Raw genomic sequence first — 22011 nt, 5'->3', positions numbered from 1 at the left:
TACAGAAGCCAGGTACATAAGTTAAGCGAGTAAAAGTTGGTCAATAAAGCACCAAGTTCTTTATTAGATCTAGCCTTTAGTTCTTCATCCTTACGTTGAGGTAAAAGTATTTCCCTGCTTTATATGAGTATTATGAGACTAGCTACATCATAGGGGTTGAGATTCTCAGTTAAAATCATCGGAATTGTTGTGTCAGGACTAAAAGAGAAAACGATTCGTTTATCTAGTACTCTCTCCAAAAGTGGCCAAAGGCAGATAGAGAAAAGTACATGAACAGGACACGTGTATAATGCCTTTTCTTTAGAATGCCTTCCCATGGTCCAATGATCTGCAGTCTGGAAAATGTCCTGAACAAGAGGTGGTGTCTTTGTGTTTAATCCTCAGTGGATTTTTCTTCTATGAATTGATAAAATTATGTTTTTAACCCACTTAACTTTTAGCATCCATAACATTCTGTAGTATGCAATTCTGTTGTTTAATTGTACTTTGTGTGAAGAGCCACTTCCACTTTTTTTTTTTTTTAGTAGTAGCCACCTGCTAATTTCACGCAGTGCTCCCCAGTTCAGCCCAATGGTGGCCTTAGAAATACAGAGATGCAATACTTTTTTTTTTTTTTTTTTTAATATTCCCTGAAACATTACCTGGGAGGAATTTCCTGGAAATATATGAAGCACAAAGTCCTATAGATTATTAAAGCAAACTGATATATTGTTTCTAAATCATTAAGCTGTCAATGGTTCTAAAGTATTTATTTGTTCTGTTACAAAGCAAGGGAACAAAAATGTTAAATCTTAGGGAAAGGAACACTTATCTTTTGAGGAGTATTATCAATATATATGTATTAATGAATTATGTGATTCTAAGTTAAGTACACATCGTAAGTCTGTGCTTATAGTAATGTTAGATTTTTAGAGCAAGTGGTTGTGCTATCAAAGATAGAAAGTTTGAGTAACGTGTTTTATCTTATGGGAATGTACAAATGCATTATGCATGTAGAAGTTACGTATGCTTTATCCTGGAAAGCATATGATTTCCTCCTCTTTAAATTTGCTTCTCTTTCTGCCTGGTTAGTGACTATGGACTACAGTCCATTTTCTTTATGATGTAAATGTTGAGCATATATTCTTATTCTGACCAAGTTTCCCTCTTCTAGCTGGATGAGATCTATTCTGTGGTACTCAGTGGCTACAGTGAAATGCCCGGCAAGTTGGGGAGTGCCACGAGGGTGAATATAACCATTCTGAAGAATGATGATGCACATGGTATAATTCAGTTTCTGCCTGATGGACTAACAGTAACCATAAAGGAAAGTAAAGGAGAAATCATCTATGCTGGTAAATCTTTTTTGTTAAAGTTACTGCTATACCCATTCTTAACATAAAGTGCATGAAACTTTTTAGTTAAGTATTTCTAGATTCTAAGTAGGTAGACATAGGTATGTGTCCTACTGGAAAAATATGTAATTGTACAGTTAAGGCTTAAATATCTGAAGTACTGTTTTGTGCAAGGTTTGATTGTCCTTGACTTCTATAGGAATCACAAAAGTTGAAAGTGCACAGGATTTTTCAAATTAGGTTTTAAGAGTAGAGGTAAACCTTCTGACTTTTTTTTTTTTTTAAATGATATACAGTGATGGGCAAATTTGAATGGATTTAATAATGGGTTTCCTTTTGTGTAGTGCTCTCACATTCTGTTGATTTTGCTAGAAATGAATTTGCTTATTATTTTCTTTCCTTTTTCTTTGGTTCAGCTCTGCTAACTTTTTTTCTTTTCTGCTCTTCTGTATGTTTGCATTTTGTAGCTACTTACAGAATTGTAAGAAACCAAGGAAACTATGGCAACGTTAGTGTTTCTTGGGTTGTTGATCCAGCAAGTACCAATGACATCTATCCAGAACAAGGGATTATTTTCTTTGATAACCTGGAGTTTTCAAAAAATATCACTGTTTACTCACTGCCAGACGAGGTAAATATTTTTACAGCATTTTGGTGTGAGATTATGGGACAACAAGTAAGTGCCAAAACATTAAAATTTAAGAGGAGGGAAGGAATGTCTGTTTCTAAAGAAGCTGATGAGTACTTGTAGGAAAAACAAAAAGAGGTGCGTATAATTGAGGTTAATTAAATCATAAAAGAGTTTCAGAAGCTGTGCATACCTCTAAACAAAAAAATTAGAAGCTGAGAATAATTATTTTATATATATGTATAATTATAATTATATATAATTATAATATCTTAAATTTTAAGATAGAAAAATTCATTTGTACACGACTCATTTTGATAGCTGAAATTTTACCTTTGATCTTATATGTTGTTATATATAAAGTGGTATAATGAAGACTGAGAATTGTTAATAATAAATAAGTAAAGCTGCAAAAATAAATTCTACATATCGGAGGCAGGAAGCTGCAAGATGACTTTTGCAGCATCTGTACCACAGTGGAGATAAAGGGAATTATTTACAAGGATTTTAGATTGATGATGATTTATCTGTAGCTATTTGAACTATCATGTGTCATCCCGCTTAACACATTTAAGGATCAATGAACAAAAACCAGCACTCAGAAATCTCTGGCTTGTTAACCCTCGGCTGTTCATTTTCTTCACTGTTTGCATGAAAGAATTTTACTTTATATTGCTTTCTCTTTTAGCTACCTGAAGAGATGGAGGTATTCATCATCAGCTTATTCAATGCTACTGGTGGAGCCAGGCTGGGCAATATAACGAGTGCAATTTTACAAATTACAAGGAATGATGACCCCATTTATTTTGCAGGTTAGATTTTACTGGGTTTTTTTACAGGTAAAATGCATTTACTGCCTAAAACATGTTTTAATCACAGAGCAGATCATTAAGAAATCTTTATCCCAATGGAGCTAGTGTAAAACTTCCATGTTTTTGCTGTGTTGAATTTGGATTTGTTTCCTTTAGGATCTCTGCTTAGTTCATTTTATGATTCCCTTTGTTGATGCTGAGACTGGTTAGGTGGCTAGCTACATGAATATTCTCTTGTACCTGTAAGTATTTCCGTAATCTTTACCAAATATGCCTTCTGTTTCATTGAGGAGTCCTCCAAATAGGTCAAATGTAAGGAGCTCAAGCTTGAACTTAGGTAGATTTCTTGCTTGTGTATTTTCAGAACCTCTGACAGTGAGGGTTCAAGAAGGAAGTGTTGCAAACTTTATAGTGCTAAGAAATGGATCTGCTGATATTGCTATTGCAGTCCAGTATATTACTCTTAACGGAGATGCAACAGCTGAAGATGGAGACTTTGTTCCCAGTGGAAGGAGCAATGTCCTTTTGTTTGATGTTGGGGAAAGAGAGCAGAACGTATCGGTGTATATTAATGATGATGATGCCCCTGAAACAGATGAAATGTTTTATATCATCCTTTTGAATTCTACAGGTAAAAATAATGATTTCATGTGGGTATAGTAACTGTCACTTTGTTTTGCTGCAATTTCTTATCTGTTGGCATTATCATAAAGTAATATATTTTTGACAATATTATATGAATGAGATTTGCATCAACATTTCTATACAATCACTGTATACAGTGCTTTTAGATTTTCATCTGAAATTGTTTGACTGGAAACAAAAATCAGGAGATATTGCTGAGACCTTTTCTGCAAAAATAACTAGAGTGAGAGTCTCTTTTCAAATGTAAATGCTCCAAATTGGATGGGGTTTTGACTTGACTACGAAAACTCAGGGCTTAAGAATTTCAGTACTGCAACAGTCTTAGGGAAGAAGGGGTTCTTCTAGATTTTTTTGGTTCTCCAGGGTATACTAGGCAACTACCTAATTTTTATAAAAACAAACACAGAGCAGCCTTGTTTTGCAGAAAGAGCATATAAACTGGTGTCTGCTTTTCTCTCTATAGTGGTGAAATACATACTTTTTTTTTTCCTTCAATGTGGCATTATAGTTTTATAAGGCCTTATCTAAATGGAAACATATATTAGAAGTTTCCTAGTGGACCTTAAAAATAATTTTGTATTTATGTATTTTTTAGCATTCTTGCCTAATAAAAAATCATAAAAAAACTATTGTATTTATGTATTTTTTAGCATTCTTGCCTAATAAAAAATCATAAAAAAACTATTCAATGTACTTCCTTCTATTTGTGAAATAGATGTCATGGAATAAACCATGATTGTTGTATAATATGATAAGAAAGTATAAGAAACATGTTAAGTTTCCCTCTGCTTACCTGTTTAATAAACACCTCCACCTCAAAAACTAGAGACTTAGTGGGAGAGTCATTTGCAATTTCTTTAGCAAGTTTTAACCCTTTGGTTGTTATTTATGATTCTGTAGCTGAGTGGTAATAACAGACTGTGAATGCAGTGGAAGTCTTTGCAATGCAAAGCAAAGCTGATTTGAATAAGCTATCAAAACAACAACTAACTTGAAGAGTTTGAACTTCATAAAACAAAGGTAATTGCAGATAACCATCAGACTAATACCTTTGTGTTAGACTTTGTGACAGGCTCACAAGGTAAAATACCTACCAGAGATTCAGTTCAAGATTAGGAAACATAATGTTAGATTTCTTCATTTAGGTATCTGCAAGCATGCTAAGTGTCTTAGCTCTCTCTCCTTACATGTGGTGATATAATCTTTACCATCAGTGGAGACTGTAGAGTGATTCAGGTCACATGGAAGTGGACAACCTGTGGCTGGTCTATGAATTGCTCACAACACTTTGTTGATCTCAAACTGAACCCTGCCTCAGATGATTGGAAGTAGGCAGCCAGAAGATGACAGGAAAATTTTAAGCAGCTATCTGATTATAGGGCAGCTAGTCTGTTTCCCTAGCTCAACCAGCAGTCAGTGTGGTGCCCAAGTCTCTTACAGTGCACCATTTTATTTGTTTACGTAAAGCTTAGGTAAGGGATTAGACAAAGCCATTCCTCTCCATAAATTTTCTCTTCTGTGATCTCTTTCCACTTCCCTTTCTTCAGGGTCTGCTGTTAGTATTTCTTACCATTCTACAGGAGACACATGATGACTTTTCTTCTGGCACACTGGTCCTACAAGAATGGTTAATCATGGTGTCCTTTGCCTCTAAAAGGAGGATTGTACCATTATGCATCCTCTCTGGAATCACTAAGAATACAGTGTATTTCTATACAACTTTTTGAAAGGAAAAAGCTGATTTTGTTTCTGTGATCCGTTACATATTTTGGCCTTGTATAAAGGTACAGCCCTTTTCCCGGTTTAGACAGTTACATTGGGACTGTTGTCCTAGATGATCGCTAAAGGACTCTTCCTGCATGTTCTGCAGTTCTATAGTTCAGGGAAAATACAGATATTAAGTATGTGAAGTTTAAAGCATGAAACAGTGTGTTTAATTTGGAACAAAAGCTGGTCTAACACTCTTAAACTGGGTGAAAAATGGAACAGATGTACATTGTTTCCACATCTGTGGAATTAGGAAGGATGTTAGGATTAACATCCCTACTGTGTGAAGCTGTGCACAGAGATCCTGCTAGCTTCCCCTCTCCTTCACAGATTTTTTCCTTTCAGACATGCTGTGATCTGGGTGTGAGTAAACTCTTAGATATTGTTCTTAGCTTGTATTTTGCTCAAGTACAGTGTTTCTACTCCTAGATCTAAAGGAGGACTGGGGTCTCTGAAAACATCTTGTTCTTTTGACTTGACCAATTGGTCAAACACAAAATATTTCCTCTCATACAACCATTTCTATTAGCCAGGAATAACTATGTGAAAGAATCACACCCAAATTAGAATCACACACCCTCTCTGTTCACCTCGTATATATTTTTGCTGCAAATCCTATGTCTTGCCCTCTGGATGATATAGTATTTAGTACATGTATTTTATTCAGAATTATCTGTTACTGAATATCTCAAACATTGATTCTTTTCTTTTCGATTCTTTTCTTTTCGATTCTTTTCTTTTCGATTCTTTTCTTTTCGATTCTTTTCTTTTCGATTCTTTTCTTTTCGATTCTTTTCTTTTCGATTCTTTTCTTTTCGATTCTTTTCTTTTCGATTCTTTTCTTTTCGATTCTTTTCTTTTCGATTCTTTTCTTTTCGATTCTTTTCTTTTCGATTCTTTTCTTTTCGATTCTTTTCTTTTCGATTCTTTGCATAAACAGTAGTTGGTGTGAGGGGAAAAGGCTCTTGGTTTTAGAACTGCTTCCATTTCTGATTCCAAGATTGTTTTAATATAAACAATCACCCTCTTTTTAGGAGACACTGTTATCTTTGAGGCTGGAAGGGTTACAGTTATTATTGAAGCAAATGATGATCCTAATGGAATTTTCTCCTTGGAACCTATAGACAAGCCAGTGGAAGAAGGCAAAAGTAACATTTTTTTGTAAGTAACTTTTAAATAGTATCTCTGCACTTTTTGGAACTGTAGCATGTGATGCTTTATGGGTAATGCTTGATCTAATCATATACAAGTTTGCATTCATAATAATGCATTATAAAAAAAAAATAGATTTTTTGCAACTTACTTTGAAAACTTTCCTTAAAAATAATTTATATTACTGTATAATTTCTGGGTTTTTTTTTTTGCTTTATCTGCTTATCTCTTAGGCTGAAAATACTGTTCCCTAGTCTGACCTCTGAGATTACTTCCTTTCTGCCACTAACATGTATTTAAGAATGGGAAGGGTTAAAAATGAATTTATTTGTCAAATTCCCTTTTCACATTCAGTAAACTCAGTATGGGATTATAATTTGATGAAAATGCTGAATTTGACAAGAAATCTCCAGGCAGGATGTAAAGAGAAGTTAGGTCACAATAAATGTGATTGGATAAAAGTGTAAGTAGGGAAGAGGCTGATTTCCCGCATTTTTGAATCATCTTTTTCTTTATTGTTAAGTCTTGAAACAGATACTTTTGGCTGTGAGAGTGAAAGGTCTTGATTTATGTTACATATCTAAAAAAATGAAACTTTTGAGAAAAGAGGATATTAAGTTCATTGTAGTGTTTGTTTTTAAAATATTATAGATTTGTTTCTGCTATGCTGTTTTTGCTTTTTTCCCTTCCTTTATCATTTTATTTCCAGAAGAGGTGTTTTGGATTTTACAGCATGAAGAATGATGATTTGAAGGAAATATGCTTATATACAGGTGCATTATGGAAGCATGGGATACCAAGGTCACCAAGATTTGAGGACCTTGCTCAATCCGCATTAATGAAATTTATTTGCTAGGAAGCTCTCTCTTCAACACTGCCAGAACTTCAACTACATAACAGTTTAAAAAAAAAAAATCTGTATAGTGCAGTACCATATAACCGAGTTACTGAAAATACCTGTGGCAGCACAGAGTTTTATAGGAAGTAATTCGAGTTACTGCAGCTGTATAACACATCTGAGTTAGAATGCCCTGCTTAATACCAAAGAAGAATAACCTGCACTAATTCTTCTGCTCAAGTGAATCTCTTTGCATGGCATTTCATTTCACCATGTAAACTAACAGAAACAAACTTCTTGTTTGTAAAGTACACTTAGTTAATAAAGGCACTGTAAGTAGATGCTTCACTTTTTATATGTAGTGCTTTTCGGAAGTTCGTGACACTGTGTTACCAGATAGCTAACCAAAAAAGAAAATCTTGTTTTGGTAGACTTCATTCTTAATCTGGAATAACCATAGATTCTGCAAGACATAGAACATTACCCTGATTTAATACCAATATAAGAAAGAGTTTAAGGAGGATTGATGACCAAAGGGAGAAATATTTGTGATGAAATGTAGGCGACTGCCTTCCATGTCTAAAAGTAGTTGAGTACATTAATTTTTCATGTTAACCTGTTGAACTACTATACATTTATATTTATTATTTCTGTAGTAGAAGTGCAAGGCAAACTGATGTGTAGCTTAACGGTGCTACTTTGCACAGTCCTGCGTAAATTACTTCTTTTTAAGGTACGTGTGCTATACACGGGAATAGAATTGTACTGTGAAACTATAGGCCTTCAAAGCAGACTGGCAGTGTTTATTGTTTTTATTTATTTAGAACACTATATATTTTCACTGTAAGAAAGATCAGTGCCTTCATGTCTTCTGTTCCTATTGAATGCTGAAGCATACCTGCCATCAAGTTCACTCTTTCTAAATCACTGAACAGGGTTTTGAGACATAGAGGGCACTTTGGCAATGTTTCTTTGACCTGGCAGCTCTTTGAAAATGACTCTGCCCTGAAGCCAGGAGAAGAGTTCTATGAAACTTATGGGACTATGTACTTCATGGATGGTGAAGGATCAAAGCCAATAACACTTCGTGCTATTTTGGATAGAATTCCTGAATTCAATGAATTTTATATTCTAAAGTTGGTGAATGCTTCAGGTAATGTCTTATGTATAACCCTTTCCCTTTATATCTGATAGAAAAGAATTATGTTTAATCAGTAAAAAGAAATCAACCCTGAAAATAGCTTTGCCTTGAATTATGTCTTGATATCCTATACTTTTTTAAGTTTTATTTTTCATTTAATCTTAATTTAGGTGTATGAAAACAGTTACTGAGTTCCTGAGTTACTGTTCTTAAACACATTTAGCTGGTCTGACCTCTATAAAGGATACCTCTTGATGGTTTTGAAAATGCAGGTCATCTTTTAGAGGAAGAGAAAATAAAGATATTAAAGGCTGTACATACCTACCATAATGTAGGTCAGTTTAGGTTTTGTTTTTTTCTAGAGAAGGTAAAACATGTAAATTTACCACTTCATACTACTTCAAATACAACTTCAAAATGCTACTGAGCAGAGCTTCTAGTCTCCTGGACTCATTCCATTGAGTACTATTTAGGATGCTTCTGCCCAAGTGAAAACGTGTGTTGACCTTTCATGTAACTGAAATCCATATAGTTGTAAAAGAGATTTGCTACTTATAATAGGATCTTTATTCGTTGAACATGATAGTCTACACTCACATCATTATCTTCATGTCATGAATTCTGCTGGGCAGAAATAGATGACTAATGGCAGGACTTGGGAGCAGTTTTAAATACGCAATTATTTACTAAATTTGCAAGTTATTTTTATTTGTGTTTCACAGGCGATGGGCCAGATTTTACCATTACGTGTGGTAAATCTTTGAGTAGTGCAAGAGCTGAATTTGGCTGCTAGGTTACCTTTGTTTCATATGATAAACATATCTCAATGACTACTTCAGAAAAATTGGAGATAATCTTGTCTTAGCTGAAAGAGAACTGCGTGTTTCGTAGCTGACGTGCAACATGTGACTTTGTTTTCTATTAAAATTGTGCCATGACAGTGTTTTAAACATAATCCAATTGAATTATGTCATTTTAACATTAGGGCGTTTTTTAAGAGTTCAGAAGATCTTTAGAAAAGATTTGAGCCTCCTTAGAAACGTATTTTATTAAACAATGTGAAGCACTTTGTAACTTTTCTCAGATTATGATGTTTAAAACAAGCCATTAACTTTTACTCTAATTTTCATGATATAGGTGGATCTCCTGGTCCTGGTGGTCACTTATCTGAAACCAGCCTTACTGTAACTGTGATGATCCCTTTCAACGATGACCCTTTTGGAGTCTTTGTTATAGATCCAGAGAGCCAGGACAAAGAGATAGCAGAAGATGTTGTTTCTGAAGATGATCTTTCCTGTATTACAAACTTCACCATCTGGAGACAGCAAGGCACCTTTGGAGTTGTCCGGTTAGGTTGGGAAATACTATCTAGTACGTTCCAAGCTGGACTGCCCTCAATGGTAGATTTCTTGTTGCTTGCATCGTTTCCAAGTTCAGTACAATCACAGCCCCACTTGAGGCGCCATCACAGTGGAACGGATGCTTTGTATTTCAGTGGAAAAGAGGATGCGTTTGGAATTATTGGTCCTGAATACCCATACAGTGGAAATAACGCAATAACGAACTTTACATTTTCAGCGTGGTTAATTCCTAACTCCAGAACTAATGGTTATATAGTTGGAAAGGATAACGATAACGGGATCTTATACTATGGTGTGAAAATCCAAAAAAATGGTTCCCATATTTCTGTAATGCTTCATTATACAGCATTAGGATCCAATATGACTTATGTGGCTAAAACAGTGATCATGAAATACCTGGATGAAAATACATGGCTTCACATTCTGATTACTCTGGATGAAAGTATAATTGAATTTTACATTGATGGAAACCCAGTTCTGGGAGGAATGAAGAGCCTTAAAGGAGATGCAATTGCTGATGGTGAGCCAAAAGTCTTCATCGTTTTTCTCTATATGTAAAGCTCTGAAACTTGTAGAAGAGTCTAGCCTCTTGAAAGGTGAACGCATTGTATTGAAACAAACTATTGTATCTGATTAGTTAATTGAAGAGAATGGATTAAAATTTCTTTGAGGGCTTTCAAAAAGCATATGAGAGTATAGCTGTGGAAGTTCCAAAACAGTCAAAACTGTAACAGGGCTTGAACTGTAACAATGTGAGAATAAAACTGTATTATATTACAATTAAGCCAGTATCTTGTAACCCATAGAACTTTCTCAACATGTAGATTTATTAAGTATGTATATATATGGTATATTAAAACTATGCCTAATGTGATATGTTAAAAATTATGCCTAAAGGTTTATTTGTGTTCCAAGAAATATTAGCATATATACTTAAGTTCATCTAAATGGCTAATGCAGTTCTGCCAAAAGTTATAGATTTTAGCGATAATCATTATAGTCATTCATTCTGAACTAGCATAGCATTTACCAGAGAAGTACTATAACAATTTAATTATGAAGCCAAATAGTATATGACTGAAATACATTTGTATTTGCTTTCCTTTGCAGTTTCCCTCTCTTCCATGTGCATTTTTTTTTTTCTTGGAGATGGTCTCCATTTTTTGTCCTTTCTTTCTCTTGCTGTCAGTTTCACGTATTTTCTTGGTTAGGGAGAGACATTAAAGACTGACAAATTCTTGAATACAAACTGACTGCTCCTCTTCCGTAATCAAGGAAGGAGAATTAAAATGGGTACGGTCATGTTAAATACATATGTATGTATGTAGAGAGAGGATAGAGAGACGACTTCTTTGATTCTATAGTGTAGTATTTTATTTCTGTTTCTGAGTTTCCAATGGTTGAAATTTGAGAAATAAATTTCCCCTCTATAGCACAGTAGTGCCTCTGCAATTAATAATTTCCATTAGATTTGCAGTACTATAGCTGAGAAAGGACTTTTTTTCCTCTCAGTTTCTAAAACAAAGACCTGTGAAACGCAGCAATGCTTTTGTTGCTAGAAGGACATGTCTGGGTCATTGTAACTTTTCTGTATTAGTGGAGATGACATATGGCTATGTCTGGAGATACTGCAAGTGTAAGGCATGAATTTCTTCTCTCTCCATTTAATGTTGGTTGAAGCCTGCTGCAACACAGTGAGGAGCATAGTGGCCCAGTTTTTCTCACTGCTCTACCTTGTGCCCTGGAGCTATTACCAGTTTCTGTGGCTGATGATCTCTAAAACTGCTGCTCAATATCATATGTAGGTCAGGGCACTGGAAACTCACAGTTTCTTTAAAAAAAAAACAAAAACAAAAACAAAAAAACCCAATGGGAAACAACTGAAGAGAGGAAGGATATATTAGCTTACTAGGAGTGACTATGACCTACCAGCTTAGTATGTTTGTGAAAAAGGCAGCTGTGAGCCTAGGATCTGCTGAGTTGGGTAGTTCACTGAAGATGGAGAAATATAAAGTGATTGTAAAAAGCATTGGAGTTTGGTGTACTACTGGAAATCTATATTTCCAAGGCATGATAGCGGAAACAGATATCCCGAAGGGCTAATTCAGTGGTGATGAGAATGGATCAGCTCCTTAGAAGAGAAAGTCAAAATGGGAGTCATTTAGCAAAACAAAGGCCAAGAGGAGTTACAGTTGTGCTCTGTAAACTTGTGTTGGAAAGAGGGAGATTTCTAAGTCTCAGAAAAATGAGGAATGGTGACAATGGGCCGATAGAAGTAATGGGATTAAAAACTTGAACAGTTTAAGATGGAATTGCGCAGCCTAAGAGAGGCTAGGCTCAATGAACTGCCTGATTTCATGTTCAAAGATCAATATGATTCCTATTGATTTTGATGATTATTCAATTGTAAACTTTTATTGCTTTGAGGAAATGCAATAACATGAGGAAAATTATAATTTCCTTCTCAGGTCCAGGAATACTGAGAGTTGGAGCAGGAGTCAATGGGAGCAGTAGATACACAGGGCTAATGCAGGATGTAAGGCTTTATGAGCGTAAGTTGACACAAGCAGAGATCTATGAACTTCATGCGACTCCCGCAAAAAGTGACATACACCCTGTCTCAGGATATTTGGAGTATCGGCAGGGAGAAACCAATAAATCATTCATTGTGTCTGCAAGAGATGACAAAGAGGAAGAAGGAGAAGAATTATTCATACTTAAGCTCATTTCTGTGCGTGGTGGAGCTCGAATTCCACAAGAAAATACAACAGCAAGATTAAGAATACAGAAAAGTGATAACGCTAACGGTTTGTTCGGTTTCACTGGAGCATGTATCCCAGAGGTAAGATAGTCATAAGGAAAGCTGTAGATGACGTTTCGGACACTGTGAAATCTATGGCGAGACTGATTGACGTACACAAGGCCTTGATTTCACATTGTTACTTTGTGTAGTTAAGCAAAATTTTCCTAACATTGGAAAATAAGTATTTTATTGTTAAGACTGACTCGGTCACACTGGCATATACTATATCATTTTTAAAAGTTCAATTAAGCTACTTTTATTAATGGAAAAAAAAAAGAAAAGTGATTATATTTTTCAAACTGAAGACTAAGGCATAAATTATCTAGAAGAATTTTTTTTTTTTTGCTACTTTTACATCTGGGACTGGATTATCAATGAAAATATATGATTTCTTTCTCAGTTTTGGATAAAGGATTATTACAAAGATTTTTATTTTAGTTTTCTGTATAAAATGCTATATATGAAAGAATTTTGCAAAAAGTAACACACTGACAACGTGATTTATTGTTTCACATGAAATTACTGTCATAAACTGCAGGATAAAATGCATATGTTAAATATGAACTCGGTTGATATTATCTGCATTTTTTATAGATTAAATTTTTCTTTAGAGGTAGCCCTTCCACATGCAATATATTAACTTTCTGCTCTTGGGGGAGGACTGAAAAAATATAATTCACTTTCTACTTTTTTATAAATCATAATGGGAGGGGGAAACATGATACCTGTTTCCACTGGAATTGGATTATTTTAGAAAACAAATTCAAAGTAGTTTTCAGTTTGGGAATTCTTATGACCTTTTAATTACATTCTTTCTAATCAAAGTACTTCTGTTGTGTTTGAAAATAACCATCTTGCTTGAGAGATACTAGTTTTCAATTTGGTTCTGTTTGCTTTTGAAGTGCGTACCGTATGCTATGATAATAGATTCCTTCAGGTTCAAGTGCCACTGATACACTGTGATGCCACAGATCATCGACCAACCATGCAACACAATTAAAAATGAATAGAGCTTGTTAATTGTTTTGCACTTACTTTACATCTGTTTCACCAGAGAAGTATTAGAGCTCTTAGTTTGTGCTGCAAATACTCCGCGTTCTTTTACCAGGAGTTTAATCGCTTTATGTGCGTATCTGTCTACTAGGGAGGTGAAATCAAAAGGAGTAGCTACACTGTGTTATACAGAAGCTCTGAAATATATCTAATGCATGTAGGCAGCTTTAACCCTCTGAAAATTATGTTTTTCAGCAAAAAATATTTTCTATTTTAGTTCTGTGATCATTGCTTTCTAAAATATATGGTCAGTACCAATAGCTACTTTGTTCTAAAGGTGTGCAATTGTTGTTTCATAAGGCCTGTTCTCTGTGAAGACATGGAATTGTGAAGAGGGCTGCAGCACAGAAAACTTTTTCACAGTTCTTCCTGAATGAAGATAGTTTAATAATTTAATTTTAATGCATCTAGTTTTCTCCATAGCGTTTCTAGTTGAGCTAAGGGGGAATCCAAATTTTTTTTTTTTAATTATTGTTAAGGAAAATGAAATAATTGTCATTAATGTAGAGCATAGTTTCAATTGCTTTTGACATGTCCGTTGCAAGCGTATTGATTCTGCCTCTAACATGTAGTTTTGGGGGAGAAGATAACGCGACCAAAACAATCTGCAGTGTAATGTTATTTGCTCTCTTAACAGTACTTAGGGAGATACTAGAAGCTGTTGCAAATTTCACTAAGACTGTTGCTGACCACCGTCACCAAGGACGGTTTCATTTTTTTACCACTCTGAAAGTGCTCAAAGTAGCATGACAGCAATTTTTTTACCTGAATGCTTGTGTGACATTAAAGAATTCCATACTTTACATTTATTGCCTTCATTTACTTGAAATGTTTGTTACTGTCAAATTTCTTGCAGACTTCTGATGAAGGTTCCACTATATCCTGTGTGGTGGAGCGTACAAGAGGAGCCCTAGACTATGTGTATATAAATTACATTATCTCGCAGGTTGATTCCACTGGCATTACTTCCTCTGTTACCGATTTTTCTAGCAGCAGTGGCACTATCGCGTTCCTTCCTTGGCAGAGATCAGAGGTAAACCCTACCTTCCTATCAATTATTCATCTAGTCCTTTGCAAACTTGCTGGAAAATACCTTCTGAGCATGCTTGAGTGTTCCTCCTACCAGGGAGTGTTTGTTTCACATGGCTCTTGTTATATTTTGCAGGATTTTGGGGGATTCCTGACCACTAGCTAGTGATATGGTAGATGCTTATAGATATGTGTATACCTCTGTACAGGTGTCACCAGGCCTGCATGTATGTTTGAGTGCACATAGTATATTAGACATTTATGTGTACATGTATCATTTGTGTATATGTAGAAAATAAAAACTAGATTTATATATATATGTATACTATAAAGTGTAGATAGCCCTGGGCTGAAAAAATGGATTCAGCCACCTTTGAAATTGGAAAGTGACTGGGTTTTTATCTGATTTTCTTAACTCAAACGCATCTCTTAGATAGATAGCAGTAGTGTGCACTGCTGAAATCATGTGTTGTGCACCTGCTGTCACCCATGTTTTATCTCCTCTTGCTTGATCTATTTCTGTGAATTCCCATGCTGATGTAGCACAGAAGTTTTACATTCATTCGAAGAAGTGGTGTGGTGGGACCACAATATTGTAGAAAGTTCATGTATGTTTTCTATTGCTGTTCATATAATAACTAGAATGAATTGTTAGAAGAAAATGCTATCCTCTATTTCATATAGAGATATATGTATATGAATATACATACACACATATGTATGTATCACTCGGTTGAAGTCAGTAGAGACTGAAACTCACTGAAGCCACGCTGATGTTTGTGACCTACCCATTCTCATGCCTCTGAATATGATTAGCTTCTTAAGCCTTTTGTTCTATATGTTTGACCATATCACAACGTATAGAAATGTACAGAAAGCTGGAATTATCCCATAAATCCCATTAGTCTATACAGAGATAGTTTTATGTTAAACAGTATGATCTGAAATCTCAAGTGTCAGGTGGTAGAAACAAGCTTAATTTACTTGCTCTCTAAATTGAAGTAATTACTGTTGTGTCTCTTCTGAGGTACAATTTCTTCAAGATTTTGAAAATTATCTGGTGTTTCACTTTCAACACATGTTAAACTATGCTTATTTTAAAGTATGAATAAGTAATTGTGTGCTTATACACACACACATATAGACGTATACATATATGTGCACACATACATGTAATTTACATATGTATGGAATTTGAAGCATTTTGGAAAGCATACCTTATATTTCTGATAGCTTGGTAACATTTTATTTTTTGAAACAAATATTCTAAATGTAAAATATTATCCTAGAAGTTAGGTTAATTTACCTGAAAAGGAAAAATTCTGTCTGCACTACTTTAAGAACTACACAGCAAATACAACCAACTGACTGGTGAGTTAGGTAGGTAACGAAACTCAGTGATGTATGTTGCATGATTTGATCTCTCCATGACTTGATTCTATTCTAGGTGTTAAATTTGCATGTGATTGATGATGACATTCCAGAGCTAACTGAATATTTCCGAGTGACACTAGTTTCTGCAGTTTCTGGAGATGGAAAACTAGGTTCCACTCCTACCAGTGGAGCAAGTATAGATCCAGAAAAGGAAACTACTGATATCAGCATCAAAGCCAGTGACCATCCATATGGTAACAATGATGGAAATGATGCAATGTTATTTCAGATAATTGTATAGTTTTAGCTCAAAAGATTAAAAGCTTTTTTGCTTAGCCTTGAGAGTTGGGGAAGCAATGCTAAGCATGCCACTTATTTAACTTGAGATTCATTCATTATTTATATACAAGAGTGAATGCTGAGTTGCTTGAGAGTTCTTGAGTTACTGAGTTCTTGAGAGTTTTGGAAAAAGGCCTTGACGCTGCCCTAACCAAACAGATGATTCCTCTGTGGGGAAGATAAATAAAGATTGCATGTAGTTGATCCTGTGCCAGTCTCTGTTAGATGAGAATTCCTGATCATAAGAGCCGTTTCTGCATGCTTGTTTCACAAACAAGTGGGCAATGCTATGACATGGTGAGGCTCTTTGGGGAAGAGCTGAATTTATTATTGCACTGTGGCTTTATCAAGACTCATTTAAAATATACTGTTTATTGATATCAGTGAGAGGGGGTAGAGTACAAAGTATATCCCTGGAAATAGCGTGCTTGAGACCTAAGGGCATATCAATAATTAATGCTTAATCTCAGAACCACCATAAAATATAAATATTATAAATTATGGATTTGATTGTAAATCATTTAAATGTGGTGCAAGAAGCCATGTAAATAATATTTCTTGTCTGCCAGGTTTACTACAGTTCTCTGTGGGGTTGCCTCCTCAGCCAAGTGATAAAATGGTTCTCCCAGCATCTGTCGTGCCCCATATTACTGTTAAAGAAGAAGCTGGACCCATCAGATTACTGGTAGTTCGTGCCCAGGGCCTTCTTGGAACAGTTCTGGTAGAATACAGAACAGTACCACTTACAGCTTTCAGTCCTGAAGATTATCAGGTATGACCATTGCCAAGGTGATGTAGTTATTTTGGACTTCATTTAGATTTACTTGTTCCAGGCATAGCCTTCACTTTTAAGTCTTCTTGCCCAGTTTTCTGTTTTATGCAGTAATGTGGTAAATGAATGTTTAATATTCACTTTAAAAAAAAGATAATTATGTGACTTTTACATCTTTTCTGTGCACAAAGTATTGCAAGTCCTAGCAAAAGGTTCTAGTTTTGTTTTGTTTTGTTTTTTAAGAAAAGCTTTGGTGTAGCAAGAAAGGATGTTTGCCATTGTTGCAGAACAGATCAAACTTTGTATGATCATTCAGGTGCATGTACAGGTTAAGATTATGTTTATACATACTGGGATTTGCACATACTTAACACCATAACCTGCATGTATTTGTGCTTACCTAACTTATATTTGGGCAGAAAAACTTATATGAATGCAGGTGCTCACCATTCTGTGAATTTAGATGGTTTTCATAAAAAAGATTCAACAGGTTTTTGAAAAAACTAAAGTGAAGAAAAGTAGATGTATTAAAAAAGATAACAAAATCAAAGTTCTGTTTCTTTTTTCATTTGGATGAAAAGATTGGACTTCAACAAAAATATAAAGACCTTTCATATTGCAGGCTATTGTGGGCACTTTGGAATTTCAACCAGGAGAAAGATACAAGTACATTACTGTTAACATCACTGATAATTCTGTCCCTGAATTAGAAAAAGATTTTAAAGTGGAGCTGTTGAACCCAGAAGGAAGAGGTAAGACACATACAATTCTTTCCCTATATATTCAAGATCTCTATTCACGCACAAAAATCTTATCTCTTTTAGGTGTGCTAAGAAGGATTATTTTCAGTTTTTTTTTCTGAAAAAAGACAAACACCCTCACCCCCTAAAAATCTGTAATTTTTCTTGGGAAAGAAGCGCTCTTCAGTTAATCTATCAGTCGTTGCTAGAAAGAGCTAGACTCCAAAGAAATTGGATTACTGCCGTGCATTAGGTCATATACAGGCAATCGCCACTTTTCACTTTATATAAACTTCCTGGTTCGTAATGAGAATTAAAATAATTTAAAATATATATTAGTGATCACTGTGTTTCAAAATTTTAAATATTTATAGAATAATTAAGTCTACACAGCCAAAGGTAGCTCTTTCTGCCAAGTGACTGAAATCAGAGGAATTATAATGTATTAGTTCATAATTTATTCAACCTGATTATAGCAGTGGGAGACTGGAGGGGTTGAGAGGGCTAGAGAGCTGAGCTGCAGCTGGAGAAATATTTGCTGCCTGTGTGGGAGAAAATGCTTAAAAGAATTCTTGCTGCAAGATGTTAGTCCAAAGGAATGGTAAGCATCAGTGCTCCTGCCACACAAAACTCTTGCCTGTTATGGAATTTTTTCCCATTGGGGAAGTGTTTTCTAAGGCTGACTGTAAAGTTATTTGGAGGGGGAAAATCATTGGAAACGTTGACAGCCATAAATTGACTTTTTAATGACAGTTAATTTTTTAAACAGTAGAGAAATACAAATATCATTCCTTATGGGAAGTTGTATCATAGTACCTTAAGTTAATCCAACTCTCTGCTGTGATTGTATGTGTCTGTGATGTAATATGGCCGTAGTGAGTCTGTTGATTTAAAAAACGTAGACTTTTCATGCGTATAAGCATTTTGGTTGAATATTTGTTTTGTTAAAAACAGCTCTGCTTTTCTCTTTAAAATTGCTTTGACAGGAAACTTGCAACTAATTTAATAATCCAATAGATAGATAACCTCTTAATACAAACTGTCTTTTTGGTCTTTCCAACACCAATGCAAGCACAAAATATAGGATAAGATTGCCATTAGTTAAGTCTCCTGCAGATTTTCCTAGCTTTCTGATACATGTTTTAACATTATGGGAAAAAAATAGTATAAGAGCTTGGAGTTCCCCCTGCCTACACACACTTTTTTGGAATATTTTTCCAGTTTCTCTATACATACCTTGGGATAGGAATGAGAAGGACTGAACACAAAGAGGGAAAGAAAGGAAAAAGAAAAAAGAATGTTGAGTTTGTTGTCTTTCCTTCTGACTTTTCATTGCTGTTTTCAACACAACGCATTAAATAGAAGGTGAAATATATAATGCTTTTTCTGACTTTTACCAAAAACCCTGTACAATTTCAGAACCAAAATTATTGCCGCCTTAGAATGTTTCCCTCCTTTTCCCCGCCCTTTACCAGAAATGTTTAAATTACTTTCTGTTGTCTCTGTATTTATAAATGTATATGTGTGTGTGTATCTATATGTATCTATCTGTCATCTTAAAGTTGCTGAGCTCTTTAAAAATGATGACAGTGGAAGTGGTGATGGGAACGTGGATTTCTTCCTTCCAACTGTCCATCAACATGGTAAGAATTTTGAACTACCTTTTATTTCTTTATTTCTCATAAATTACTATAGTCGCACAGCTTGTCCTAGTGTTACTTTACTTGTAGTTACAGATGATTCAATCACCTTTATCATAATGTTCTCTCAAAACATTATTTTCGATTTTAATTTAGGCAAAATTTCAAACAATCAGTGTTAACTGTAACAGAATAACAGCCGCTGTACTGTCAAAACTATATTGATGTAAAAGATGATATAGATATTCTAGAAGTACAGTTTTCCAGATTAGTTTTGCCTGGAAATTGACAAATTTTATGGAGTGCAAAAAGCAAAGAAACTTTTTTAATTGAAGGTAATTAAAACCTCACTGTATGCTTTGATACATGCTTTATGTTAGGTTTTCTTTGTGTCAAAAATATTCATAAAGAGAAGTGAATCTGTTAAAATAAAAAAAAAAAGTGGATTCATTTCTTGTCTTTAAGTTTGTTTTTATTCCTGAAGTATTGTCATGGTTTACAGAAAACAAAGATAATTTAATCTAGAGAAAATAATTACAAAATAGATACAGAGAAAAAGAAAAAAAAGAAGGAAATCCCTGTTCATGCAGGACTCCAAATTAAATCCTCCAGACCTGAGAATGTTGCATTAGCACCCATTATCCAAATCAAATAATTTATTTCACTCTAATTTTCAATTTTATCTGTAAATATAAAAGAATTCAATTAGACTCTGAGAGAAAGTGTGTATTTCACCACTTTTTGGAGCTTCCTTTTTTTTCCTGGAATGGTATTTCCCTCTTTCCCTCTTGTTTCCAGAAATGATTTTCTTAAATGCCAGGCTCTTCCTTTCTGAGCAGCAAGTTATCTCAGCTGGAATGGTGGTAGAATTTAATGGACTTTTTCCTCCTTTTCTTCTTTTTCTTTGTTTTCCATTCCAGCCCCTGTTACGGTGAGACCTGCTTGTATCCAGTCTGCCCTGCTTATGCTGCGGTTTATCATATAACTCCCCATGACCCTGAACTTTGCTCCGTTCTCATTCATTAAATCTTTAATACTTTTCTTTCTGTTCCTTCCTTAATGTACTCATATTTATTTTTCTTCTTCGGTGCATTGTTCCATGAGAAAGGCTGCCAGACTGCATTATTGAAAGTCGATTTCTTATCTGTGTGGATAGTCATCCTGCATTTAAAGAAAACAAGAGTGAATCAGCACAGAAAGTCCAGTCGTGGTGGCCTGTGTAGTTTTGTAATAAAATTCCTTTAGCTATTTTCTTTGATATAAGAAAAGGTGTTAGAAAAAATAATCTTCTTTGGAACTTACACTTACAGCTAGCTTGGGAATTGCATCCCACATCATTGTGACTATTGAGGCTTCTGATGATGCTCATGGTGTGTTTGAATTCAGTATGGAGTCACTCTCTGTAAATGGAACTGAGCCTGAAGACGGAGATAGCATTATTGTGCTGCAGGTTAGAAAGTTTTGAGTGTCATATTGTTATACAGTCCTCTCCTGTCCCTGTTTCCACCGGGGATTCTGTGATCTATTTATTATAAATCCATAGAGTTTATAACTTTTAAAAATAAACATCTATTTTGCAATTTAGTACATTTGTTTTCTAGTATGTATCTTCCAACTTGCACCTAAAATGCTGTAATAATGTCTGATTTCAGTTGTAGGTACAGATTTCAAATTGCACCTACTTGCTTACATTTGAGGTATTAATTTTTTTAAAGTGGGAGTGCTGGTTATACAACAAAATACAGCAAAGCTGAGATGGTAATGGTAACTTTTTTTTTGAAGAGGGATTTACTCTTAACCCATAGTATTAGTGGCTTTGCCTTATACCATTTCATACTTCAATATTTTTCTTTCTCTACAAAAGTAAGTAAATCTTTATATTTTGCACTTAGGTCGTGAGATCTCATGGGGCTTTATCTCAGGTGACACTGCATTGGATCATAGTCTGTGATCTTACAGAAGACCTGATGTCTAATTATGGGAATGTAACATTTGATGTTGGCCAAGCAAGAGCTAATATAACAGTGCAAGTTTCACCTGATGAAGTTCCTGAACTGGATAAAATGTTTTCAGTTTTGATCATCAATGTCTCCAGTGGTCGTCTTGGAATTCATACTAATGCAACATTAACTATTTTAGCTAATGATGATCCATATGGGCTATTTATGTTTTCTGAGAAAAACAGACCAATGAAAGTTGAGGAAGAAACCAAAAACATCTCCCTAACGATAGTGAGGCTTGGTGGTCTCCTTGGAACAGTAATGGTGACGTACAGAACTATTGGTGATGAAGAAAAGTCACCGTTCCTTCCATCTGGCGTAGCTAGAGCAGCACAGGGAAAAGATTATTTATCTATTTCTGATTTTGTGATCTTCCCAGCCAATAAAAGTGAGGCCACAATAACTCTTCCTATTTTGGATGATAATGATCCTGAGAGGTCAGAATCCGTTTTTGTGGAGCTAAACAGTATTGCTTTGCTTGAGAAAGTACAGGATCGGCCAAGTAAGTATTTTACAGTCTCTCTACAGTATGTAGGTTAGCGTTCGTCTTTAATACGATAAAATGCAACCGGTTAAATTATAA

General features: G+C 34.9%; 1 protein-coding gene across 1 annotated transcript in view; it reads left to right on the top strand.

Annotated features, from left to right (window-relative positions):
- LOC138064775 (adhesion G-protein coupled receptor V1-like) overlaps positions 1-22011 on the top strand; it is a 273548-nt gene that overhangs the window by 38090 nt on the left and 213447 nt on the right. Inside the window, exons 15-29 of the mRNA XM_068928702.1 lie at positions 1154-1334; positions 1802-1965; positions 2651-2774; positions 3139-3405; positions 6221-6347; positions 8112-8329; positions 9455-10198; positions 12147-12520; positions 14391-14567; positions 16011-16191; positions 16846-17048; positions 17671-17800; positions 19351-19431; positions 20739-20878; positions 21321-21930. Coding sequence (XP_068784803.1) covers positions 1154-1334; positions 1802-1965; positions 2651-2774; positions 3139-3405; positions 6221-6347; positions 8112-8329; positions 9455-10198; positions 12147-12520; positions 14391-14567; positions 16011-16191; positions 16846-17048; positions 17671-17800; positions 19351-19431; positions 20739-20878; positions 21321-21930 — 3721 coding nt within the window. The remainder of the gene's footprint in view (positions 1-1153; positions 1335-1801; positions 1966-2650; positions 2775-3138; positions 3406-6220; positions 6348-8111; positions 8330-9454; positions 10199-12146; positions 12521-14390; positions 14568-16010; positions 16192-16845; positions 17049-17670; positions 17801-19350; positions 19432-20738; positions 20879-21320; positions 21931-22011) is intronic.

The sequence above is a fragment of the Struthio camelus genome, chromosome Z (genome assembly GCF_040807025.1).
Source record: "Struthio camelus isolate bStrCam1 chromosome Z, bStrCam1.hap1, whole genome shotgun sequence".
NCBI classification, from domain to species: Eukaryota; Metazoa; Chordata; class Aves; order Struthioniformes; family Struthionidae; genus Struthio; species Struthio camelus.
Note: the sequence above shows the minus strand (reverse complement) of the source record. Positions and strands in the feature narration are given on the sequence as shown.